This window comes from Terrapene carolina, unplaced genomic scaffold (assembly GCF_002925995.2).
Source record: "Terrapene carolina triunguis isolate 2854851 unplaced genomic scaffold, T_m_triunguis-2.0 Scaffold714, whole genome shotgun sequence".
NCBI classification, from domain to species: Eukaryota; Metazoa; Chordata; order Testudines; family Emydidae; genus Terrapene; species Terrapene triunguis.
The window spans coordinates 10,298,461-10,325,594 of NW_020665065.1; the positions used below are offsets into that span (position 1 = coordinate 10,298,461).

Below are 27,134 nucleotides of genomic sequence, written 5' to 3' on the forward strand. Positions count from 1 at the left end.
CCTCTCTGTGTTCAGGCGAGCACATGGACAGCACGAGCTGTGCGTGCTGCATTGAGGAAGATGCGCTAAAGCCTTGCACTCCAACGGTGTATTTGCAGAGCAGATAGCTAATGTCAGGCCCAGGTTCTGTACACAAAGCACTGATAACAGCCAGGCTGCTTGTTCAAAGTCAGTCTTTTGTTTCAGCTCTTCTGTAAATGTAGCTCAGCCTCCATCCATGCAACAGAATTTCAGCTGCTGTGTGTGCGCTGAGCTTCCGAAGCGGCTTCAGTGCTTTATTCTACAGCCAAGGTCAAAATCAAGTGGATTAAAATGGCTGGAGGCAAAGTTGTTTCTCAGAATGCCTGTTACTGTAAAATGCTTGGATTGCCACTGGTTTAGGATAAACTCTTTTTCTGTTTGTGGTAGGAAGGAGCAAGAATCAAGAAGTTGAAGGAAAACACACTTGACTGATGTTATTACTCCTAGTTAAAGGCTCTAAAGTTTTCGAATTTCACAGGGGGGCTGTTTTCATGGGGGAGAATTGTTAATGGTAAAGGGAGGAGGAATCTTGCAGCATATCCAGCAAATTCAAACAATAATGGGAAACTGGAATTCAAGTACCCTCTTCCCTTCCAAATAGTCCTGGATGTTCTGATCATCTTTACAGTCTACTCTTAAAAGTTTTGCTGTCAAAACCCCTATAGTGTAGATAGATGCAGCTTATACAGGCAAAAAGAAATGCTTTTGCCCTTATAGTTTATATCAATTCAGCCAGCCAAGTTAGCTCTGCCGCCAAAAGCACATTTATGGGCAGCTTTTCTCAAATGCGGTCACCAGGGGATTTTTCTGCGGCCACAACAGCCTCCTGGGTGGAGATTGGGCGGGGACGGGGGGCAAAGGAGTAGCCCCTCCCTGCAGCACCCAGCTGTTGCTCCTGGCTGCCCTGCCATTTGTTGGCACCGCCAGCAGGGGATCAGCGGCCCTGCACCACGCAGCCTCCTGGGGGCTCCGGGCAGCGCCTCTGCAGACATGTGGGGCCAGTGTGTGTTCAGCAGGCTTCAGGCTTCAGCCCCTGGGCCCTAGCTCTGGGCTTCAGCCCAGGGCGGTGGGGCTTGGGGTTGGAAAAATTGTCAGAGTGGCCGCGCTCTGAGGCCACCAAAAAAAATTGTTCAGTGAATCCCTGCTAGGTAGGGGCTTGCGCATCAGGGGGCAAGCAGGGGCACAGACCCCCCCGCCCCCCAATCAGCAGGGGCACAGAACTCCTCTGGCACCGGGGTGGGGAGAGCGAGCTCCACTGGCCCTGGGGCGGGACAGGGGGTGAAGAGCAAGCGCCACTGCCTGGGGGGGGAGGAGGGGGGCCAGCCTCTCCAGTCATGGAGAGCACAAAGTGCCCCTCCAAAAGCGACCAAATTTTTATTCTTGTGCATGCCCCTAATACTAGGGCATTTGCCTGGATAGAAATGTCAGAGAAAATCACCCCTAACCAGCCTGGCTATAGCAGCGAAAGTTCCTGGTGTAGACCTGTATCAGAGGGGTAGCCGTGTTAGTCTGGATCTGTAAAAAGCAACAAAGAGTCCTGTGGCACCTTCTAGACTAACAGACGTATTGGAGCGTAAGCTTTCGTGGGTGAATACCCATGTCATGCGTCTGATGAAGTGGGTATTCACCCACGAAAGCTTATGCTCCAATACGTCTGTTAGTCTATAAGGTGCCACAGGACTCTTTGTCGCTAGTGTAGACCTGGCATTAGACTTTACTCTGGTGCTTCTGAGTTTTGCCAGCAAGTTCCTTGTAACTCTAGAAGGCACTGCTTTGCCTTTATGTAAGATGGGGGGGCAGTTTTTTGCTTCCTTCTCATGGAAAACACCTAAATTGCAATTTCACCATAAGATCCACTGAATTAAATGGTGTTCTCCAGAGAGAATCTCATAGCATGTTATCACTTCAAGAAATGCTAAGATGCTTGTGTAAACAAAGAAAATCTTCCTTCCATTGAGTTTAGCTGTGGAAGATCTCTCCTATTTAAGTTATAGATAGCTGAAGTTTTCAATGTGGCCCTTCTGCATCCTAGCTAGCTCCTATAATAATATCTTGTAGCGCTCTTCTTCAGTAGATCTCAAAGCACTTTACAAAGGAAGTATCGTCCCCATTTTATAGATGGGGAAACTGAGGCACGGAAGGGGCGATGCGTCTTGACCAAGGTCAGTCAGCCAGTGGAAGAGATGAGAATAGAACCCAACTCTTTTGAGTCCTAGTTCAGAGCTCTATCCACTTGGCCACACTGCCTCCGTTGATCACTGCTTTATTGGCAAGGGTTAATTCTAGAGCAAAGAGCTCCAGCATGATTGCAAGAAACAGCATGTATGTAAGGTGAGGTGCAACACACTAGCCCCTTGTGGCAGCTCTGGAACTGCTTCATACAGCCAGTGGAATTAGTCTGTCTGCAAGATGTAGAGCTTCCTGAATCTCCATCATCTTCCTCCTCCCCCTCATACCCCAAGACACTTATATAGCAGTAGAACCTCTCTGAGCCACAAACTTGCATATTGTCCTAACCAGCAGCCTTGCCCCACTTCTCAGTAAAGATGTTACAGCAGAGTGGTGGTGTGAGCTTACTGGAAAGGTTACGCATGTTACTGGAGCTCTACACAAGATGTACTATGAGGGGGAAAAACAGTTGCTAGCATGCAGTGAACTGTTAGGATAAATTGTAAACAACATTTGTCAAAATAAATCAACCAGCTACATCTTGTAATCAACTATCCTTGTTTTTAATCACGTTTGTTTGTTTTAAAGTGCATTAATTTTCAGAGGGTTTCCCAATCAGTAGTCTGAGTTAGTGTTGTTCATTGCTCAATGTATACACAGTAGTTACTGCCCTAAGGGACTAGCGGTTCTCAGCCAGGGGTCTGGGGCCCCCTGGGGGGGGGCCATGAGCAGGTTTCAGGGGATCTGCCAAGCAGGGATGGCATTAGACTTTCTGGGGCCCATAACAGAAAGCCGAAGGCCCGCTGCATGGGGCTGTAGCCCGGGGCCCCGAACCCTGCCACCCGGGGCTGAAGTTGAAGCCTGAGCAACTTAACTTTACAAGGCCCTCTGTGACATGGGGCCCTGGGCAGTTGCCCTGCTTGCTACCCACTAATGCTGGTCCTGGTTTTTATATGCAGAAAACCAGTTGTTGTGGCATAAGTGGGCCGTGGAGTTTTTATAGCATGTTGGGAGGGCTCAGGTTGAGAACCCCCCTGATTTAGGGTATGCCTGCACTGCAGCTAAGCCCAGGCTCTGATTCAGGTTGAGCCCAAGCCCTCCTTTCGTCCGCACACACACATCAGTCTAACTCATGTCAGCAAGCACTCAGGACCCTGCTAGGGCTTCGGGCTCTAATCCACCCCCCTATTGTTTTGCATTGTGGATGCAGCTCAAGCTGTAGACCCAAGTCAGAATGTCTGTGTAGTGCAGTATGGACACACATTAGCATGGCTGTGATACCCTGGTCCAGCAATTGTAAACCCAGGTGTACAATGCAATGAGGATGCTCAAGCATCGGCTTTGAAACATTGATCCACAAGCCTAGATCCCACTGATCTGGATTTACAATGCAGTGTAGACACACCTTTAAGGGCTTGTCTACTCATGGACATTCAGGAAAGAAATTCACACCTTTAGTTGATTTGGAATTAAAAGTGCATTAGTTACAGCACATTAATCCCTGGGTGGACACTCATTCAGAATTTAAGTGGCCTTAATTTGGTTTTGTTCACTAGTGAATTAAGGTAAATTGAGAAAAGGTCACTTAAATTCTGAATGAGTGTGTCCTCTCAGGGATTTAATACAGTTTAACAAATCCACTTTAAATTCACCCAGTTAGTTAATTCATATTAATTTTCCTTTGTCCCCAAGTAAACAAGTCCTCTCTCTACCATTTGCTAACAGGAAGAAACTGTTAGTCAAAAAAAGGAAGAACAAAACTAAAGCAGGAATTGGGTTTTGTCAGCATGTAGATAACAGTGGGAAAATAAGAGTTGAACAACAAGAGCAGCAACCATAGCACATGGGGTTACAGTTGAGAAAACAATAGACAAACTGAAATAAAACTGAATGCTTTTATTACATTTTTTGTTTTGTTTTGATTCTTTCTATCAGGTGGCAACAGTTTGTGTCAAGGACAAGATTTTCTTGACCCTTGTGAATAGGGGCTAATGCACAGGCTTGGAATCCATGTTTTTTGTTGTTGTGTTTTTTGTTTGTTAGTAAAGGTGTTATAGTTTAATATATAAATTACGTATGAGCTTCCCAGATCAGGGTCAAGGACCCATCTGATTTGACCACATAGCTTGTTCTTTTACCCCCCTCTCGTGCCCCCGGTCTTGTTCTCAAATATTCGCTAGTTCTTCAGGGCATCTCATTAACTTGGAGGTCTGAGATTCCTCCACCTACCACTTCTCAGAAGAGAGCGTATAAACTGCTTTTTAAAACTTGACTGACTTAAGGAGAGAAGGCTTTGTCACATCACTTTCCGCACAAGGCCTCCCAGTCCGCTACAGTTGCTATTTTTTACCGTCTCTAGCTAGACTTTCTTGATGGAAGAATCCCCCAAGGACATAAATCTAGAGTCTTGTTTGTAATAGCTCCAGTGACCCACTAAAAACTGGAATTACCCCACTCCATTCAAGAAAACCAAATTCTCTTGCACAGTAAGATCGGGTGACCTGGACAAACAGGAACATAGAACACGGGACTAAGAGCTGATCAGTTGCTACTGATTTGGGTGTTTCGTTGACCTTCAGAACCCTCGTGCCACTGGTAACTTATGCAAGCATTGAGTAGAAAATGATTCACTAAATCTTTTTGAGACAAGGAAGAGTGTGCTCCTGAATCTCTTTCTGAACCCTCCTCTTTTGTCCCATGCCAAAAATTCCTCTCTCCCAATATTGACATAAACACAATTGTAACTCTTTCTTGTGGTGGGAGAAGGGAGGGGAAAGGACTTTGCTTGTTACATATGGTGGTGTTTTGATGTGACATTCTTTTGCTGACACTGTACTCTGTTTGCATTGTGCCCTACAGGTGTGGGGGTACAGTTGGTGCCATTGTTACATGTCCTTTAGAAGTAATAAAGACCAGGCTCCAGTCTTCAAGGCTAGCGTTCCGGACTGTCTACTATCCTCAAGTCCAGTTGGGGACGATCAGTGGGGAAGGAATGGTCAGGCCGACATCTGTATCACCTGGACTTCTCCGGGTTCTAAAGTGAGTACAGCTCTTGTCATTCATAGCATCCTGTGCAACCAATGGACTTGACTCTGATTTCGTTGGCACTGGTTTTACACTTGAATGGTGTCATTCTGGATTCACACTGGTGTGAGGTGGGAATTGGGCCTTATGTATTCAGCATCAACTGAAAAGTTGAATTAACCTTTGCTTCCACAAGATGTATTTTTACCTTTGAATTTTCAAAGGAACTTATTTAAAACCGCACTGAGAAGTTTTCCAAAGAGTATTGGTTTGGATAAGTGTCTGGAGGTATTATTTTTAAATAGACTTATTGGCTCTAAGCTTTCCGGTAAGTATTAAGCCTCAAGGATCAAGAGTCGGTAGTATTCTCCTGCCAGGTGATATGTATGTCAGCTTGCAGGAGCAGTATTAAAAATATGCCTTTCCTCCGTAGCATTCCCTATAGCTCAGAACATGTGGTTTCTTGCCCTGTTCATTCTTTTGGATTTCTCGTGTTTCTCAGTCTTTCGCACCTGAGCAGTGTGATGGGCAAGTCCTGCTGGCTAGGCCCCTGACTTGGCAGTGTGACTGAAAGACTGAGTGAGCCACGGAGACAGAACTCCTCCCTCATCTCTGGAGCCAGTGTCAGTCCTAGTTCAGAGTCAGAGCAGCATGGGAGAAAAACCTTTCATTGCAGCTACTCTGTGCTGTGTACCTGTTCTGGGGATCGTGGGCTCCAAGACTGTCACTCTAACTGGGGTCTGCCCCACCCCTGTTTCAGGGAGTCGGTCCCTTTTGTTTTGATGGGCTGTACCCACCTTTCTAAGGTTTTGTAGGCCTCCCTCCCGCCTGTGTGGGTGGGTGTTCAGTTGCTTTGATGGGCAGAATCCATCCATCAAATAGGCTGGGGCCTTGGCCTAAAACTCACTTTAAAAAAAAACAACAACAAAAAAACCCCAAGAGCCCATCAAGTGGTGAAGAAGGGAAGAGTGTAAAGGCCATAGCGTGTGGTGCCTTGCATTGCTCGACTGGCACGGTGTTTTAGAGTATTAGGCTGCAGTTGTTTAATAATATTGGAATGGTCCAAACTAACCTCTGACCCCCTTTATGCTGGAGGGTGAAGGGGTGTGTAACATGCCGCTGCTCTGGGTTTGCAGGCAGTAGCGCAGTGGTGTACGCTTGGGATTGCTTTTCAAAGCAATCTATCCCTGTCTTTCTTTTAAGGCTTAGATTCTGCCAAAAACTGCAGAATTGGCAGCTTCAAGACTGAGCTTTTCCAGTGGCGCCCCGGCTGCCAGGTATCCTTTTCCCAGCCTCTTTGAAACAATAGATTGATAAAACTAACAATCCATTTTATACATTCAGAACAAGCTTCCTATCTTTCACGTTTGCCACATCATTCATGCACATCCCCCTTCTTACATTCCCAGCTACGTGCTTCAAATTAGATGAGACTTGGTTTCTGTCCAAGAACCTGAACTGATGCAAACAGGATCCAAATGATGTAATCTTGGCTCAATACCTGGGGGTTGGAAGGTCTAGGGTGATCTTTTGAATTTGGAGGTCTTTCTGGTACAGGTAGGATGCTGGTGAATGCGTGTAAATGAGGGCTTCTCTGCACTGTTGTTATGAAAGGTGCTGATTGTGACATTCCATCCTGGAACTCATGGGGGAGGAGAAGGAAAAGGAAGGAGACAGCATCTTTCACAAAAGCAGTCCAGCTAGAAAACACAGCATGAACAGTCCTCAGACAGCCCTATTCTTTCCTCCTCTTGTGCTATTTCTGACTGAGTGAGCAGTCTTCTGTCTGCTACTAATGTGTGGTTTCAGCCAGTGCACGTTACATGGTCATTCCCATATAAATCCTCAGCTGGGAGTTGGAACTCCCCCTGCATGTCCCTGTTGGAAAATTTCCAATGTTTGTCAGATGCCTCTGCAGACTGGTAGGAGTAGCAGTTTGTTCAGCCTAATCTTTTCGTGACATACATTCAACAAAAGAAGATTGGATCTAAGGCAAGCCAGTGCTCCCAAGCGAACGGTTTTGTATAGCCTAACCAATAACCCTGAGGCCCAGGCCTAGGTCTCTGCTGCTGCATTTCTGAAGAAAGCAAAGTCCAAGTCTAATCTGCACCAAGTTTGTGGATCTTTGCAAATAAATATTTGCATTTTATTTTAGTGCCATGATTTTTTGTTTACATCAGGCATTTTGGTGCACCCCCCCCCCCCCCCAAAAAAGCCCAGCAAAATACGTTGGTTGATTTATGTAATACTGATAAATTTGGCACATTGCCCAGTGAAGCTGCATGAATTACATAACAATACAGTGGCAATCAAGTCCTCTGCAGAACTGTGTGGCTTGCGTCACATCACTGCTTGAATCTTGTATTCTAGATAAGCAATTCTTCTCCCCCACCCCATCCTCCAAATGCCAAGACTCCCTTTATAATATTTTTTGTCAGATTGCTGAGTCTAGAGCAGTACACGATGCAAAACCAAGGTAACCGGAGCAAATCAGTGCATTTTGGATGCATCTAATTCCCCTCCCTCCTGCGACACAAAGCAATCCTGATTAAAAGGGAGTCCAATAAAATCATTTCAAGGTAGCCAGCTCTCCTGATAGTATTCACCCACTCTCATTTTCAGGGTTGTTCTTTGTGGGGAGATAGGAAGTTGGATAAAACTGGGTCAGCCTTTTACCATCCTTATCGACTCATTAAAGTCAGTGTTTATGGTCTTGATTCATTTGATCTCGTTTCATTTCAGCAATTGCTCAAACTCGGTCACTTGCCTGGCTCCTTTTCCAGATGTCTGAAGCAATCTTGCAACTCGATCGTACTGTTTGTCTTTCACAGACAATAAATTCTTCAGTGTCTATAATGATTGATTTTCATGTAGGACCTCAGTGCACTCTCCTAAAGCGACCGTGTACACTTGCCGCTGGCTCCCCTTTCCCAGTTTGGTGAAATCAGACCCCCTTGATGCTGCAGTTAACCACGACTTTGTGTAAATGGGCACATTCTCCAAGGAAAGTGTAAACGCCTTGCATGCTGCCACTTCCACCAAAGAAAGTTTTCAGAGACCACATTTGAAGCGCGTTTCTTATAAATAGGAGGAGTGCACTTTCCTTCCAAGACTAATTGCCTTCTCTAGAGCAATATTGGATGAAGGAGTATAGAGGGAGCATGGACTTGTTCAGCATTTTTCTTAGTTATATCGTTGGAGTCACACTGTTCAGAACCTGATTCTTCATGATTAAGGCTACGTTGAGGTCACAGAAGTCACAGATTCTGTGACTTCCAGAGACCTCCATGACATTCTCTGTTTCAGCCCCAGGGGCCTCGGGACTGGAACTGGCAGCCAGCGGCACCCAGGCAGGGTTCCAGCAACAGGTGACAGCAGTGACGGGGGGCCCCCTGCAAGGTTCCAGCAACAGGCGACTGCCTCCTGACGGGGCCCTCCTCAGGGTTCCAGCGACGGGTGACCTCCTTGTATGGAGGGGTGAGGAGGGGAGGGGCCCGCCTTGGGCAAGCGGTTGGGGGTGTCCCATTTTCTTTTTGGGAAATATGGTCATCCTGCAGCTCCCAAAGCAGGATGAAGAGCAAATTGGGTCTTTTGCATTAATTCCTTCTGCCCTTCTCTCCTGAAACTGCTGAGCTGGGGGTGGGTGAACTAGGTGTTTTGAGGGGTATCAGTAATTCCACTGAAAGGGAAAAAGCCTCCAGAGGCCTCTCTGGAAAATTGCTCCCAGGGAGTTGTGTATTGGCTATGAAAACACTGATTGTTAGAGCTAGAAAGAAAATAAATGCCCTGGACAGACCGGGTTAAACTTGCCTGTGGAACCTTTCAGAATGGAAAATGCTCCCAGAAGGGCAAGCTGCTTGTGTGTAAACCAGATTTTGGTGAGTCACCTCAGCTGGAAGCCACAGTCGTGACTATTAAAGTGACAAAGAACAAGCAATCCCTGGATCTGTTTCCTAGGAGACACTTAGCCTCGGAGTTTACACAGAATATTCGGCTCTGCTTTGGGGATGCGTTTCAGAAGCTTTCTAATGAGCTTGTTTTTGGGCTCTGCGGCAAACGTTGCCAGCAGCATTAATGACCTGGAAAGTAAACTTTGCAAAATGGGAGACTCCAACCAAAAGAATGGGCATGTGTGAAGGACCTTTGGAAGCAGGAGCTGTTTGAATTTCCTCGCATGTTTTTCACATAAAGATTTTTTTAATAGAAGGGCTGCTACTGCCTCGCAGGTCACTGTACTAAAATCCAAAGCAGCTCCATGGCAATGTAGGTGGCTTTTGCTGATGGGTGAAATATGATCCATGGATACCTACTAGGGCTCAACCATTATTTTCTTTCTTGTAAATGTCCCTCTGTGCCAAGGCTTCTTGCTTGGAATCAAACTCTCCACTAGGGACGCTTTTGAGCCAGACTTGTACAAAACTTGCAGGGTCCCCAGGGGGCCATCCAAATCATTTACCCTTTTTTATATTGGTGCCAGCTCATCTCACCCATTTGGGTTTAAACCATGGGAGGGAAAAATGACACTCAGGGTCAAGAATTTGGACTGATCTTCAGCAGTGTTGCCAACTCTCACTATATTTGGTGTCTGTCTTAAAGCTCCAGCTCTTAGAGTCTAGTGATTGTGACAATCTCAGCTTTCATTTTAGAAAAATACATTTCTGGCCATCATAATTGCAAAGAAAAGCTTGAAAACGTGATCCAGGTGTAACCTAAAGGTTCAAAACCCAGAAGGCAAAGAAAATGAATCCCAACATTATTTTTTTAAATCTCATGAGTTTTAAGGCAAACTTAAGCTCTGCAATATCAAACGCATGATTTTTTTCAATGCTCGGAATTGACAATACTGGAACTGCAGTGTTCTGTGCTTCCGCTTAGGAGGCCTAAACCAGAGTGTGTAATGCCTGGTCAGACTAGACTCCTAGCTGCATAATAGGGGTTATGTGCTTCCCCTTGGAAGGAGGAATGTGTAGGTTCCTCCTTCTGGAAACTAGTCCTTACCCTCCCCCCATGCTCAGACCATGTGTTCTTCTCCTGTTCCTCTTTGTCCCCCCAAAATATTCTCACGGTCATCCAAAAAGAGCGTGTGTGGCAGTTCCACTATAGTCTGTATCTCCCCATTCCTCCCATTTGGGGAAAACTGCATGGTTCTCTGATTTTCACGGGGACCGGGCTACCCCTGCGTCGGTGACTCCGGACTAGGAAAGGTTCCAAAGCTCAGTCTCACTCCCACCACAGAGGGGGTAGGGAACACAGCCTCCTATGCTCATTAGCCCCCACTGGTGACCCATTTGAAGGGGTGGGGTGCACCGTTTAGCAAGGCCTCTCAACCCCACACACCTTTGCTTCTCAATGAAATCTCCACTTCCCCACAAAAGCAACCCCCTGAAGGAATAGCTGTGAGAGAATGAACGCTTTTTTTGTCTTTCAGAACTGAGTTATTTTGTGATCTCCATTAACTTTTTTAATAACCCAGTTCCCAATAGCTTTCAAGCAATTGAGCTATTAAGCTGCTCTCATATGACACAAATGCAGATTTGTCTGTAATACCCCTAAGATCTATTGCATTAGCTTGTTTTTTCAAGCCAATAGCTAAATCAGCCAGCTTTCTGCCAAAGAGCACAGCCTGATAGCTAATAGGTTAGTTTTTTATCTGTTATCTTTTACCACAGTTCTCCTGATTTGTGACTGATGGTTATTGTCTACCAGGAGAGGTAGTCAGCGATCTTGCATTTTTATTTTTTTAGGTCAATTTTGGAGAAAGAAGGACCAAAGTCACTCTTCCGAGGATTGGGTCCAAACTTGGTTGGAGTGGCGCCATCAAGGTAAAGATCTTAAAGGGTTCAGTTCATATTAAAAAAAAAAAAAAATCTTCATTTTAAGGCTGTGGCACAAAGATTGTACTATGCATATTATAAATGCTCTGTTTTTATTAAACAAGTTTAAAACAATGCCCAAATGGTTCATTTATGAACTAACTGCTGGCCAGTGATAAGAGCACATAGTCTAGTAGACAGGAGACCTGAGTTCTAATTCCAGCTCTGTCACAGATGTACTCAATGATTCGGGACAAGTTGCTTAACTTCTGTATACCTTAGTTACCCCATCTGTGAAATGGGGCTACTGAAGCTCTTTCCTTTTTGTAAAGGAGTTGCAGATCTATAGATGATAAAAGTGCCATGCAAGTGTGACGCAAATAAATATATTAAATTCAAGCCATTATTTTTGAGGTGTGCAAATCAAAGCTGAGTATGAATTAATCTTATTTAGTACTTGCCTAGCACTTTTCAACTCCTTTTCGGTTTCCTTCTCCTTCTCCCTGGGAAAAGGTGTACCAGCAGACTGAAAGCAAGTGCCTCTGTTTACAGCGCCTAAAAATCTGGCTTTCTCTGGCATTTTTATTGGCTTCTGTACATTTTGTTTCTCTGTGTGTGTATCCAGGCTGCTCCTTATGATCTTTGCTTTTCATTATCAGTTTCACACACTGTTTTCACATAACTGATCTGCAAAGAAGGAGCTTGAGATTGGTGGAGTATTGCATAAAAAGAGGGGTTTCTGTTAGTACAAGACAGTCCATTTTTTTTTTTTTAAAGTATGTAGACTGAACCAGGTATTTAAATGAATATGAAGAATAGGTGACTCGCTGGGCATAGACTGGGAAAATAGAAATATGGGGGTGCAAAAAATCTGCAGACTCGCATTAACACATTATCTAGCACTGCCCTGGGAGTATCTGAAAGTACTGTTTAAATATGGAGTAAGTTTCACGGCACCCCCAGGAAGATGGCATCTAGGGAAACGGGTGCAGATTGGTTAAGCAACTTACCCAGAGTCACTCAGTGTGCTAGTGGCAGAGCTGGGGTTAGCCACCTAGCAGCTGGGAGCACTCTTCTCAAGCCAGGTAGCCAGACATGCGCTAGCTCTGCTCAAGCGAATGCGCTTAAAAATAGCGGTGAGGTTAGCCAGCCCGGTACAAACCCATCTGACCTTTATGGGTCCAAACTCGGGTGGCTTAGCAGCATGGATGTTGCGGCATGGGCTATTTTTAGCACAGTAGCTCGAGCAGAACTAGTGCATGTCTGTCTCCCTGGGCAGGGGAAGACATTCCCAGGTGCAGTGTAGACATACCCCCTGACTCCTCAGTCCTGTGCTCTGTGTGCGAGACTACGCTACTTCCCATTCAGGATTTAATTGGCCAACCTCACAAGGCCTAGGCTCAACTTGATGGCATTTTGTCTATGTATGTAATGCAGTAACTGTTCGATGCTGCATCTGATCAATTGCAAAACTTCTATTTGGGGGGAAATTGGAAAACCAAAAGGAGGAAAACGAGGGGCGTGGGGAGCCCTGACTATCTGTTTAAACTAGCCACAGCTTCAAGCACCTCTGCACTGATCTACAGATAAAACTGATCAATGGCCCCATTAACGCTTTCCAGGATAGCAATACCTGTATTTCATCTGTGTTGATACCCTGAATGATTTATCTCCCAGACAGAAAGACCGAAAAGAAAGCGGGGGAGAGAATCAGGCATGCACAGAGCCCTGGCATGGGGGGAAAGAATGGGACCCTTGCAAAGGGGAAATGGGGAGCACACAACACCTGGTGGAGGGGAAATTGGGGGATCCTAGTTTGGAGGGATAGGGGTGTACACAGAGCCCCTGCCATGGGGAGGTGACACTCTGAACCCCTGGTGGTGGGGAGGGGGGAGTGGGAGGAATGGGGGGTAGAGACTCTGGCAAGGGAGGAATGGGGGGGACCCTTGGAGCCCCTGGTGGCAGGGGGGAGATTGAGAGGGAGGAATGAGGGGCAGGCAGAGCCACTGGCATTGAGGTGAAAGAAGGACATGGGCGTTAGAGCCGTACACGTAAGGGAGCAGTGGAGAAGTTGCAGGGAGTCCCTGAAATAGAGTGGGTGGAATGGAGGAATGCAAGGAGTCCCTGATGTGCACGGTGAGCTTGGCTCACAGAAGCTATGAATTGCACGATGCCCTAGTGGCTGTACAGGCAGGCGTCCTGGTGTACGTTGGCAGGCTGAGTCTTTGCAGATGGAAACAATAATGTTGAGGCCCTTCTAAGATCTACCTCGTTGGTCTGGACTATGGGAGGAAAGCAGTGACTGGTTTGAATTGCATGTTTGTAGATTATCCTCTGTAGCGAGTTCTTCTCTTTTTCCTGGCACAGGGCGGTCTACTTTGCATGCTACTCCAAAGCCAAGAAGCGATTTAATGGCATTTTTGTGCCCAACAGCAACATTGTGCACATTTGCTCAGCAGGCTCTGCAGGTATGTTATCGCATGGAGGGTGTCCCTTTGTCTCCCAGGCTATCTTGCCATAGTACAAATGTGCCCAGCCATTCTGCTTCCAGAAACTGGTTACCTGTGTCGCTCCTACTTCAGAATCAATCACGCACCATTTCCACTCCACTCCCAAGAACCTCTTTATAGAGGGCAATGAAGAAGTTTTATTTATCAGATCCTTAATTCTTTCAACATGGTACTCTGTATGGTATAGGTGCCATCTAGGGCTGCCTCAAGCACATTTCCCAGCTAAAGCAGTGGAAAATGTTGGCAATGAAGCATAAAACAGGGAACGATGTTTGTACTGGTACCCTGCACAATGGCGCCTGATATGGTAGCATACCGAGGTATCAATCAGAACACAAATGAAAACCGAAGCTGCGTATTATAGTGCAAAAATGCCCAGATCTTTCTGAAAATGTTCATTTGGTCTCCCTGGGTTTGTGCACCCACTGTGTTGCTGGGTCTCGCCACGGAGAAGGGCATTCTTTCTAAGAAACCTTTATCCAGCAAACGATCTCCATAAAAGATTGAGATCAGGAGAGGTGGCTGAGTTCATAAAACCATGATGTTGGGCAGGGCACCTCCTAAGGAATCAAAGTTCAGGGACTGTTGAAAATCAACTCTGCTGGACCAGAAACGTCCAGTTCTCTTCAAAACAGGGAGGCAACTTGGCAAGTTTCTCTACGGATTCTTAAGGAACCCCTCTTTGCAGAACTAGAAGTTAATGTTCATGCAGAGGCTTAGTCAAAACCTTATTTCTGCAGCTCTCCACTTATACAACTGAGTATCAGTTTCAACCAGGGAGGAATTAAATTCCAAACAAGGGTTGTTTTTACCAGTTGTATAACATAGTTGTGGGAAGCTTTGACGAGGACACTTTCAAAGTCACCGTAAAACATTTGGAAGGGGGGAAATAAAACTCTAGAGGAGCCTGCCAGGCGAATACCCACATAAGATTTGTACATGCTGTAGTCATCCCACATAAAGAAATGCCTAACTACTGGCATACCGCAGAGGGTCCAATATGTCACAAATTCTGAAGCGTACTGGATGGGTTACCCAGTGGAACAAGGAATTTAAGCTGGGATTTTCAAATAAGCCTGTGGGGCTTTCCAAGGGAGATGGGCACACAACTCCCTTAGGCCTGCTCTGTCGACATAGTTACACAAGTAAAACAGTGTGGGGGGAGGGCGGGGGAAAATTGTAACTATTTACTGAAATACTTACACTGGTATAGCTCCTAGTGTAGGCACAATTATACCAATATAAAGATGTCTTATTCTGGACTAGTTTATTCTCCTTCCCATACAGGAATAAGATATACCAGTATAAACGCATCCCACTAGGGGGCTTGTAGTGCTAGACTCGACCGGAATAGTTCAAGCAGTACAGCTAGTGTATAGACAGGGCCTTGGGCTCCTTTGACAATCCTAGTCTTAAAGAAATGTTACCCTGTTATAGACCAAGCACTGCAGTTCTTGAGCAATGACCAGCAATGTTTCATCGTTCCCGGGGGAAAGAAAACCATTTGCGTGTTGTTATAATTATAAGTGCCTTTGAAATTGTGACTTAAAGATTTAGGGGTGGGAAGAAGTGAAGTTACTAACGTCTCATGCGGTACTATATCGAGTGAGTGTGCTAGTGCTGAAGTATATTTCATCTTATGTAGGAGCCCTTTTACTATGGAAAACTTTGTGTACGTTTCTTCTGAAAATAAGTTTGCCATTTGCAGACCAGAAGGAGGAGGATGTTCTAATGATGCTCTTGTGAACAATAAGGAAATGTGCACTTTAATGGAAATCAGCCAGTCCACAATCATAATGGTTTTTAGACTATTCTTTGTAGGGCAGGTCCACACTGGGGCGGGGGATCGATCTAGGAAACGCAACGTCAGCTACGAGAATAGCGTAGCTGAAGTCGACGTTTCCTAGATCGAACTAAATTTACTTACTGCGGGTCCACGCGGCGCAGGCAGGCTCCCCCGTCGACAGTGCTTCCTCCTCTCGGCGAGCAGGAGTTCCGCAGTCGACGGGGGAGCGCTTCTGGGATCGATCTATCGCGTCCAGATGAGACGCGATAAATCGATCCCAGAAGATCGATCTCTACCCGCCAAATTGGGCGGGTAGTGTGGACCAGCTCTTAGTCTCTCTTTTTGTCCGTGTTGGGAAGGTACTTTGCTATTCTGGGAAAACTTACTGCAGGATGACTGCACCAGCTTACTCAGACCTAAGTCACCGAACTGCCCATTAAAAGCTATTCTCAAATTATCTCAAGCATGGATGGGTTCAGTTAAGGAGATGGCTCAACAGCACCACCTAGAGTCTTGGACTATCTGGTATGGATGATTGCTTCATGGATTTCCCTGTATCTCTAAGAATAAGTTAAACCCATCCATAAATATTAAATCTCATAGAAGGCTGTTTACAGTAACATGGGCTACATAATCATACCATTCCTTAGTGCTTCACAAAGTCCTATGGTAGAGAGAATGAATACCTCACAAGGGGAACTTGCTTTGATTCTGTAGCAATGTGTTGGTTCCAAACTGACTGACTCCCTCCCTCCCTACACTTCCTGTTCTGAAATCTCTAAATAGAAACTTGCCTATGGGACTACAGAGCATTAAAGCTTAGCAATTGTCATGGTTACTGCAGCAACCAATCCCTCTTAATTACGCTGTTTTTTTGTTTGTTCTGTCTTTCAGCTTTTGTCACAAATTCCCTGATGAACCCTATATGGATGGTGAAAACCAGAATGCAGCTGGAGCGGAAGTAAGCGACCAAGAGAAATTGGTGCCATCTTAGTTAAGAGGGGCTCCAAAACGCATATTCTTGCCCATTCCATCTATGGCTCTGGCATCGCTGATGCCTTTTCCTATTCCCTGTCCCATTCAACTCCCATACCCTTTGAGTCACCGTCCTGTTAGATGACCAGGGTACAGCTTAAGCCTATCAGTGTTGTATCTTAATTTGACAAGAGGGGTCACTACTGAGGAGGGGAAGGGTGGTCCAATTGGTGCTAACTTGGGACTCAAGACCCATGTTCAGTTCCCAGCTGTACCCCAGACTTCCTGTGTAGCCTTGGACAAGTCACTTAGTCTTTCTCTCTGCCTCAGTTCTCCATTTTCCCCACCTCACACACCGTGGTGGTGTTGAACCTAAATACATGAAAGATTGTGAGGCACGTGGATACTTTGGTAATGCGGGTCACACAAGTACCTAAATGAGAGACTCAGGCAGGGCTCAACGAGGGAAAGGTCAGGACTGAGCATCCAATCTGTGTCCCCTATATGACAATACAAGGCACTGACATGGGCTCTAAATCATACAGAAGTGGGTTTTATATTCTCTTAGGCTAGTTCAGTAATGCAGGACCCTCCATAACTGCCCGTTAACTACGTTCTGAACAATGTAAAGTTTTTTAAACTCCTATAATTGAAGCTGTTTAATTTCATAGAACAGTATAATGGCAATAAGAGTCGCCTTCAGGCGTTTAAAGTCCTTTGGCTCTCCTTCAATACCTTATTACTCCTAACCATATGTCCTAGAGAGAGAGAGAGGATAGTCTTAGGTAAAAATTGATAGTAAAATCTTTGAGCTGAATGATTCACAGTCACTAATGGATGTGAAAGCTATGAGGGATTATACCACAGCGAGAGCTGTGCTATAGTTAAGGTTACATTAATAATGTGACTCTTTAAAATAGACATTTTTTCCCCCTGGGAATATGTTGGGTGATAGATCAGAAAGATCCTTAAAATACCGAGATTACTCACCAAGAAGTATTTGAAAATATGTTGGTTTACACAGCTTATAAATTATTTAAAAAGCCTAACTCCAGTAAGTCACTAGGTGGCACCTTTGAACTAAATGCTGCTTGTTACCTGAAGAATCCTTCCACATACAGACCTTTGTCTCTGGCCCTGCCACAACCAGACAGGAAGGAAATTGCTAGTTCAATAAAAAGCAATGCTCCTTCCATAGTGCTGTTATTAAAGCACTAAACCAGTGGTCGACAACCTTTCAGAAGTGGTGTGCTGAGTCTTCATTTATTCACTCTAATTTAAGGTTTCGCGTGCCAGTAATACCTTTTAACGTTTTTAGAAGGTCTCTTTCTATAAGTCTATAATAGATAACTAAACTATTGTTGTGTGTAAAGTAAATAAGGTTTTTAAAATGTTTAAGAAGCTTCATTTAAAATTAAATTAAAATGCAGAGCCCCCCGGACCGGTGGCCAGGACTAGGGCAGTGTGCGTGCCACTGAAAATCAGCTCACGTGCTGCCTTTGGCACGCGTGCCATAGGTTGCCTACCCCTGCACTAAACTATGATGGGGAGCCAGGACTGGAGCTGGAAAGATTAGCACAAGCATGTATTAGCTGATTGGAAAAGCCAAATGTGCACATTTAGCATTACAGTCCTGCTACTGGCATTTGAAATGTGACTACAATGCCAAAAGCAATGAAAGGAACATTAAAAGTCTCTGCACGGCATTCCTAGAAAATTCCTGCCGCTACACTTATCAGAGAGCCATTCTTGTTTCTCCTGGGTCACTTTTCATTTGTAATGTCTGTGCAGTTTTTTTGAACCTCTGAGTTTTGCCTTGTTCTAACCCTGTTTTAATTTGCTCCCTTTAGAGTCAGGGGTTCAAAGCCGATGAATGCTTTGCAGTGTGCTAGATACGTTTACCAGACAGAAGGGGTCCGTGGTTTTTACAGAGGCTTGACGGCCTCCTATGCTGGGATTTCGGAGACCATTATCTGCTTTGCTATTTATGAAAGTTTAAAGAAGCACCTGAAGGATGTCCAGCTGCCCCCTTCCCCTACTAATGGGACCAAGAGGACCTCCACAAACTTTTTTGGACTGATGTTTGCTGCTGCTGTTTCTAAGGGCTGTGCCTCCTGTATTGCTTATCCGCATGGTATGTTAAACTCCTCATTTACCAGTGCAGTAGAACAGCTGTTGCCTTTAGTCTGTATCAATCTATGGCTGACAGTGCTGTAATATTCTTATTAATCTGGATGTCTACAGATGCCATGTTACTGCAGTGACTGTCTATGTACGCAGATCTTCAGCATTGTTCCCATTACCCCAAGCTAGCTAAACCGCTAATTGCTGAAGGAGGTTTGCTACAGAAAGCTAACTCTTCTCCCTCCCTCCCCGTTTCTCACTAGTGGCCTCATCCAGCTCCTCACAGGTCTTTGGAGCATGAGTGTGTTTGTTTCATTTGTATTACCTCCAGTCATTTATGCAGCACTCAAAGTGAGCTAAGTGTTTTACAGAACAAGTAGACTATTGTTTCTGTCCTGAAGAGATGCAACGAGAGAGAAAGGGCAGGGGAATGACAAGGTTGCGGCATTTTGGATTGTGTGTCATTATGGTTAAATTAGGTGCCCATCCTATCTCTTGTAGGCAGCTCAGCAGAGGGGTTTAGCAGGGATTTGGCCAAGCCATCACCCTCCCCTCAGACAATGAAAATTGATGGGCATTCCACACAGAAGGGGTAGCATGGAGAAAGATGCTGAAGTGAGAGATGGAAACAGGGCAATGAGGCTGGCTCTAAAATGCCAATGATTCTCTTTTCCTTATCCAGCAGTATTTCTTTACTCCGCTGTATGCTGTGCTTTATGGAAAAATCAGTCTGATTCCCGGCACATCTCTCTCTGCCAACTTCTCTCCTTCCTTTTAAAATCAAAGCCCTAGATACTGGCTGTTAACATGGCTTGAATTCTTAGTCTGATACCCTTAGATGCTACCATGAAAATGCCACTCTGGGCTTTTATCTCATTCTCGGCACTAACTTTTAGGCAACAGATCACATCACAAATGGAAAAGAGCCGGGGGAGAAAAGACCATGAAATCCAATTCACCAAACCCTTGACTAATTCTATTCCAGGCCTTTCTCTTCCTTTTTAAATTGTCCTCAGTACCTTGTTTAATGGATGCAGCTACATACAGATTTCATATTGCCATCAATGTTCTGAATCTATAAGAAGCCTTTCTCTACCATAGCTCTCCAGACAGATTATATGAGGCCAGTTTTTCATTGCAACTGTACAGAAACTGTTTTTGACTTCCATCATACCTGAACAGTATATAAATTAATGTGCAGATGAGTCAGGTAAGAAAAAAATCGAGGGTGACTTGGCCAAAGAGAGCCTGCCTTTTGGAGAAGGCGTGTTTTGATTGATACAAATTACAAGTGGCTCCTAAGGCAGTAGGTGCCGCTGCCATAAAGCTAAACAGCCCACACACCATGCAGATCCTTCCCCCACAAATCTGATTCCTCTCCAAAGCCGCCCACACAAATTGATGCACCTTGCAAGATGTTCTGAAGTTCAATGGACCCCAGCTATTTTGGAGCAGAGGAGGAAGCTTGTTTCAGAGCTCCAGGCCCCTCACAAAGCACTGTACTGCAAGCCACCTCTCGTGTTCAGTCAGTTGGAATCCAGCCCAAGTGCATCTGTTGATCCCAGCTATGGCCTTGAACACCACCCTAGCTGTGCCAAATCAAAAGTGGCTTCCCTCCGTTTCATGGTAAATGCCACCAAGCCCCAGCTCGCCCCATACGCCAGTTTGAGGAGAGCACAGACCTACTGAACGGTGCCCCCTCTTTCCAAAGCACCGTGTGAGGAATGTGAGCAGCAACCGAGGAGGTGGTCAGCGGAGTAACAGCCCCCATAAGCAAGCCATCCATTTATTGTGCAGTTTGGTGTTTACACGGAAGTGGAAAACCAATTTTAACCGCCTGCCTTGCCTGGCAAGCAGTGCCTGCGACTCCAGGGTTTGTAAGTGTAGGTGAGCGGATTATCCAGCAGGAATCTCCCTTGTCCAGGGTAAGGTTCTGATTGCCCTGAGCTATGCAGGCTCTTTCCTAACCTGTAAGTGTTTCTGGGCTGGGGGATTTGACTGGAGAGGCTAACCTAGTGCTCTGTTTGTTTCCCCCCCTCCCTCCAGAGGTCATACGGACAAGACTGCGAGAGGAAGGCACAAAATACAAGACTTTCTTTCAGACGGCTCGTCTGGTAGCACGTGAGGAAGGCTACCTGGCTTTCTATAGAGGACTCTTTGCGCAGCTCATCAGGCAGATACCAAACACAGCCATTGTGTTGTCCACCTATGAGCTAATTGTGTACCTGTTGGAAGACCACACTAAGTAGCAGAGCCAGGGAGCATCCTCTGGAAAATAAAAACTGACATTGAGCAAATAGTCATTAAGAGACTGATACAGGTGATGAAGATGGAGAATAGCTATGAGTCTCTGATCACCTGCTGGACACTTTTCCTTTTGGATTCATGCTTTCTGGAAGGTTTCAACTCATTAACGTTAATAGTTAATTATAACTTTTTAACTTAAGGAGAGATGATTCAGAATTAAACTGCTACTAAATTAAATCATGCTATTTAATTTGTATGTTTTGGTTGTCCTTTTCTTTAAGCACAGGTATATGTGGCATATATGTACCTGTGCTATTGAGATGTTTCTTGGATTGATAGTCATTAAAACTGTATTGAAGTGGGAGAGGAACTGGTTTGGAGTCTGAAACTGAGATCTCCTACTACTGGTGTCACAAAATATCATTTTCCAGAAGTATTGAGTCCTAAGACCTTTCAGTGTGCTTCGTGGCTGATTCATGGGTGTAATATTCATCACCCATGTGAGCTTTCAGAATGGGGTACTGAGCACAGTGAGGCAGCTTTGTAACACGCAACTTGACGGGTATAAAATGTTCATGCCGGAATCTCCTGGATGAGCCACTGTATTGGAAGACATTCCTGCAAAGGTTAAGCAAAATAGCTTCCCTGAGAGAAACTTAAACTATACGTGGGAGGGCACCTAATTGAATGTTTGCATCATTTAAGTCTTCTCTAATCTATTACTTTCCTCATCTCCAGTGGTGACATCTTCTTTTCTGAATGGCCTGGGGGAAATCAGTACAAATTCTTCAAGGTATGAAGCCAACTCTAGAGCTCCGCTTTCTGGTGCAATATTTAGGAGTTAAACTGTTTTAATTGGTCATCAATAATTATTAATCTGACTTGCCCCTGAGGAACAGCAACTTGGTGATTGGAATGCAGTCATGCACATCTTACCTCCTGATAACTCTTGCTACCTCACTGGGCTAAGTAAAAACCATATAAAGCTATGTAATGAGACTTAAGGAAATAATTTATAAAGTTAAAAATGGAGAGATACAGATCTCCTACTCCAGTACAACCTATTGGACTGTTCTCACCCCACTTCATGTAGGTTCAGTAATCTCATGTGCTCCAAAGAGACCAGATTGAATGGTTCCTCCCCCACCACTTTGGTCATCTTTCACCACTAGTCAATGACATAGCTTCTGCCTCTCAATTTTAAATTACACATCGTGCATTAGCTCTAATCCTTTCATGGGGCTATTGAAATGTGCTTATACTTAAGCAGTCATTTATATTGTTGTAGCACCCAGGTGGCCTAGATATCACTGTCCAGGTATAATTGCTGGGTGTTTCTGGATAATTTTGGGGGGATTTAAAGGGTTATATTTGGTTTTGCCTTTTGGACTGGCCACTATGTTCTTGTACCCATTAGTGTAATTTGCTTTGACAGCTGAGACAAATGCTGCAGTGCAAGACAGATGATCTTCTGTCTTTTCTACAGCTGAACTGAACAACTGAGCTGCTCGTGACTTCAGCAGGTGTTGAATTCTTGGGCATATACCAGTGTTTACTTCTCTAACTTCACCAAGAAGCAAACTCAGACTTGGGAGGGTGTTACAAATTGTTAGGAAAAAGCCCATGAGTGAGGCTAGGGCTCTAGAATCCTGTCTGCTTGTAAAAAGCTAATGAGAATAAGCATGATGGTTAGAAATGTGATTACTGACCCACTCTGTGTCTGTAACAAAATGCCAGTCTGGATGCTAACAATTAAGCCCCCATTGAGGACAATTGCGGAGGTAGGAGGAAAGTGAAGCATATGTACCCTACAGATGACGCCCAATGTAACTATAGAAGAATTTATTAAATCCTGCAGAGGCTCATTGGAAAGGAGAGAATGTAACATTTGTTTGAATTTAAAATAAAACAAATTGAAAGAGTTGAATAAACTAGAAATTGTTAAAGGACTCTTACAATAGTTTTGCTTCTTGTCTCTCTCTTTAAAACCTTTGTGGGAATCAAAACTGTCAGTTCTGAAACCAAAAGATTTTTGCTGCTTATTCCTCCCAAACTGGAATCTAAGATCTGCTTCCTTAAACTGTTCCGGGTTTTTCATGTACATTGGCTCACTTTTACAGCATTAGTCAAGTGTCTGGGCTGCTGGTGCCTCCCTTTTAGAAAAAGGGAAATTAGTGGTTTGCTTGAAAGGCTCAAAACTTGAGATTACAAAAAGGGTTTTTTTAACTATCTAAGCCTGTTCAATAAGGTGTTTTGGGTTTTTTTACTAATGACCCTGGCAAATAATTTGATGGGGATTGAACATACTATATTGACAGCTGTTGGAAGATCAATTCAAGTTTAAATTATTCCCTCCTCTTTACACTAAAATCCAAAAAGTTCAATAAAAGTCTAAGGCCCTAATCCTGTAAAGATTTATACACATTTAACATCACGCTTTGTGAGTAGTCTCTCACTGAGGTCTGCTTCTGTAAGTCTAACTCCATTATCGGAGGGAAGGACTGGAAATAGTTCAAGGGACATCCACGTTAAAATACCCTAAAAAGGCGCAGGGGATTCCTTTTTTTGTGGAGATGTTTACTATGTTTTTTTCACAATTGATGCGGTCTTAATTTTTAAAAATTCATTCTGTTTCGGCAATGAAAATATACTAGTCCATGTCACTTGTGTTTCAGTTCCAGGTTCTTGCTTCCTAGCACCATGTTGCAAATACTGGGTAATATCCTGGCCCCACTGAAGTCAGTGGCAAAACTCCCATTGACAACAGTGAGGCCAGGATTTCACCCATTGTAGGAGAATGGTTAAAACAAGCTGTACAGGGGTTCAGGATGCCAGTTCCTGTAAGTCTAATTTTTGTGGTAGCTCTGATGGAACTGACAGGGACTGTTGGGATCTGGGGGTCCAGCTACAGGTGAGAGGATGGACCATGGCTCCTCACAAGGCTGTTGGCATGAGTGGTTATATATTACGGTAGTGCCTAGAGGAAGTGGTCAGTCTTCATTTGTCATTTCTTTTTCCTCCTCTGAAAAGTAGTGGATTTCCTCCAACTTTGAAGATTTTTAGTCTTTATTCACTCCATTCTCTATTCCCCTTTTCTTTTATGTTCTGCCTTATCCCCATCTGTCTTTGGGGTCCTGCTTCATATCGCTTCTCGGCTCTCTATGAGCTGAGGGGTGAAAACATTAGTACTCACATGGAAGCAGCCTTGCTTCATAATTATGAAGCAGGAATGTATCTCTTGTACAGTTGAAGAAAAAGGAGGCAGAAATTATAAGTGACTTGACCAATGCCAGAAGGAGGGAGTGTGTCAGAGCTACGATTAGAATACGGGTGTCTCAGCCAAATTTTTTTGATTGTCCATTGGTTCTGGGTGCCCAGTTTTTGAAACAGCTTGGTCTTTGGTTTTCAAAATTGCTCACACCTGGAATTTCATTTGATGTCTGTGGGAACTGTGGGTACTTAGCACCTCTGGAAAATTAGGCCAAATATGGGTGTCCAGAAGTTGAGAAACATAAAACTAGTGCCCGTTTCTTAAAAGCAGCCCCTCTTGTCTATCCTAGGCTGCACCTCTCTATTGAACTGACCCTCTTTATAGCCAAAGGCACAACATTTGCTCAGCCAAAGAGCTGCCCTACTTACAGCCAGCCAGAAGCAGCAGCCCAGGTGCCACTTGCCTTTCACAGCCGTAAACTGGGCTGAGGTACTGTGACAGAGTCCTGGGCAATAGCACCTATTGAGTTTGGGGGGAAGGAAACAAACCTGCCTGTATCAGAAGGCCCCTCCCCCAGCCCAAGAGGAGGAAGCACTAAATCCAGGGTTCAAGTAAAGGCAGGGGACAACGGATGATGAAACAGGGTCACAAGGTCAAAAGCAGGGAGCCAGAGGGGTGCTGGGAAATAGTATCTGAGCCAGCACTCTGGTCACTGCTGCTCTAATCACTGACTCCCGAGCAGACCTCATTAAGAGGAGCTGTGCCTAACTGAACGGGCTGAGGATTGAGAGACTAATCAGGCCATTAGGCAGATGGTACAAAAGGCACAGGAAGAAAGTGGAATGGGAGAGACTGTTCTTCCCTGCTCGCCTTCGGAGCTGAGGGCTCCATAGGACTGGAGGGAGGATATAGAGGTGGTGCAGACGAATATTGTAAATAAACTGCACTGTGGGTGTTTTACCTGAAAAAAGTCTCTGAACTGTGTGTGAACTTGAGCAAGGCAGGGGAGAGAGAGGGCCCTGCCACACATGGGGGCTTGTCTGGGATCTTAGCCAGCAGGAAGGTTTGGCAGCCTGGATGATGGAGGAGACCCTGCAATTGCTGGTAAAACAGCAAGAAGAAACTGAGAAGACCCTGCGAAGTTTCCAACAATCCTATCACATGGAGAGGCAGGCCTCACAGCAGAAAAGCTTGCAGGATTTCATAAGAGAACAAGCCAACATGTAGCAGCAGCTCCTACAGAAAGTGGTGAGTCCTATGATGGGGGATGGTAACCAGACACAGGGCCTATGTAAGATGGGCCCTGCTGATGATCCTGATGCATTCTGGGCACTTTTGAGAGGGTAGCTATGGGTGCAGGTTAGAATAGGGAGCCAGCCTCAGGGCCCAGGTTCCCCTATCTGTGGGGGAAGCCCCAGTGGCCTATATGGCTCTGAATGAGGCTCAGGCCGGGAATTACAAGGCAGTGAGGGCAGCCATCTTGGAGCAGGTCGGGCTGTCCACTGAAAAGTGCCACCGAAAGTTCTGATCTGCAAGGCGGGCTGGGGGTTTATGGTCCTGGGCATTCACCCAAAGGCAGACTGACTGGGTCATCTGCTGGCTGAGACCATACACCCAAACTGTGGGGGAAATAATGGGAGCTCTGGTGCTAGAAGAGTTCCTTCAGGGCCTTCCTGAGAACATACGAGTGTGGGTCAGGAAACATCTACCAGGTTTGATGGATTCCGCCGTGATATTAACTGAGGAATGCACAGAGGTGGACTTTCCTAGGAAAGAAGGACAACCATATAGGGGTCTGGAGCATGGGAGGCAGACCAGAGACCCTCAGCAGGAATGGAAGAGAGACAGATGACGGGGACACACAAAGGGATTGCCTGTACATGGACTGTGGTTTGGTGAGTTTTGTAGCTGGGCCGGAACTAGAGAGAAGCAATGGACAAACTGTCTACACTTCAGTTATGGTGGGGAGGAAACTCAGGAGGGGCCTTGTGGATACAGCCTCAGCTTGCTCTCTGGTCTGGAGGGACCTGGTGAAGTCTCGCTGGATGATTCTGGGACAGTGGTTCTCAAACTTTTGTACTGGTGACCCCTTTCACATAGCAAGCCTCTGAATACGACCCCCCCTTATCAATTAAAAACACTTTTTAAAATCTATTTAACACCATTATAAATGCTGCAGGCGAAGCGGGTTTTGGGGTGGAGGCTAACAGCTCATGACGCCCCATGTAATAACCTCACAACCCCCTGAGCAGTCCCGCCCCCCAGTTTGAGAACCCCTGTTCTAGGAGCAACTATGAATATAGTGAGTCCATGAGGATAAGAGGTGCTGCCCTATGGCCTAGGTGTTTTGTTGGAAACAGGTCGAGGTAGTGGACAGGCTGCCCTATCCGGTTGTATTGGGCACTGACTGGAACCCCTTCCCAATAGGGAAACAAGGCGGTATAGGGAATCCCAGGATGGGGAAAAGGAAGCCAGAGGGGAGAGAAAAGAGAATGAGCCCGAAGGAGAAGCCATAGAAGCCTCTAGACAATAAAGCCTAAGTCAGAAGGAAAGGAGAGACCTTTGGGAAACTGAGGTTGCGGGGATAGGAATTGAGGAAGGAGGTATAGGGGAAATAGCCCAAACTCCTTAGTAGAGGTTGGGGGACCTATGAAGTCACCTGCCACACAGCCCCAAGGAGAAAAAACCCAGGCATAGTTTTGAGGGTTAGGAGAACCCGAGGCCCTGAGTGATCAGGGGGATAAAGGGAGTAACCTTGATCCACTGCCAGATACAAAGGGAGAGAATCTTGTGAGCAATTCCCCCAAGTGCCCACGGTGTGAAGACTTGTGGGCTGAGCCTGAGCTGTGGGGGTATCCTCCTCCCCTGAAGTGTGATTTCTGTGGGTGGAGACTGACCAGACTCCACAAGGGTGACCCAGATGATCACCCAAGGGATAGAGACACTCCACAGGGAGGCACCTCCGGTAAGGGATGGAGAGTGGTGGTGGTGGGGGGGAAGACAGACTGCTGGGTACAGCAGCTCTAATTCATTACTCCAGAGCAGACCTCATTAAGAAGAGCTGTGCCAAACTGATGGGCTGAGGAGAACTGAGAGGCTAATTAGGCAGATGGTACAAAAGGCACAAGAAGGAAAGAAAGCGCTTTTCCCTGCTTGCCCCAGGAGCTGAAGGTTCTCCAGGACTGTTGGCGTTATGGTACAGTATAGAGTATATGGGTAGTGGAAACTAATATTGTAAATACACTGCACCTGGT

At 45.4% G+C, this 27,134-nt stretch overlaps 1 protein-coding gene across 1 annotated transcript in view; it reads left to right on the forward strand.

The window, feature by feature from the left end:
- Nucleotides 1–20,923, forward strand: part of SLC25A33 (solute carrier family 25 member 33) — a 36,748-nt gene extending 15,825 nt beyond the window's left edge. The window contains exons 2-7 of the mRNA XM_026659990.2: nucleotides 5,050–5,229; nucleotides 10,959–11,036; nucleotides 13,395–13,495; nucleotides 16,218–16,284; nucleotides 18,149–18,432; nucleotides 20,469–20,923. Of these exons, the coding sequence (XP_026515775.1) occupies nucleotides 5,050–5,229; nucleotides 10,959–11,036; nucleotides 13,395–13,495; nucleotides 16,218–16,284; nucleotides 18,149–18,432; nucleotides 20,469–20,671 (913 nt within the window). The 3' untranslated portion in view covers nucleotides 20,672–20,923. The remainder of the gene's footprint in view (nucleotides 1–5,049; nucleotides 5,230–10,958; nucleotides 11,037–13,394; nucleotides 13,496–16,217; nucleotides 16,285–18,148; nucleotides 18,433–20,468) is intronic.
- Nucleotides 20,924–27,134: the final 6,211 nt, after the last annotated feature.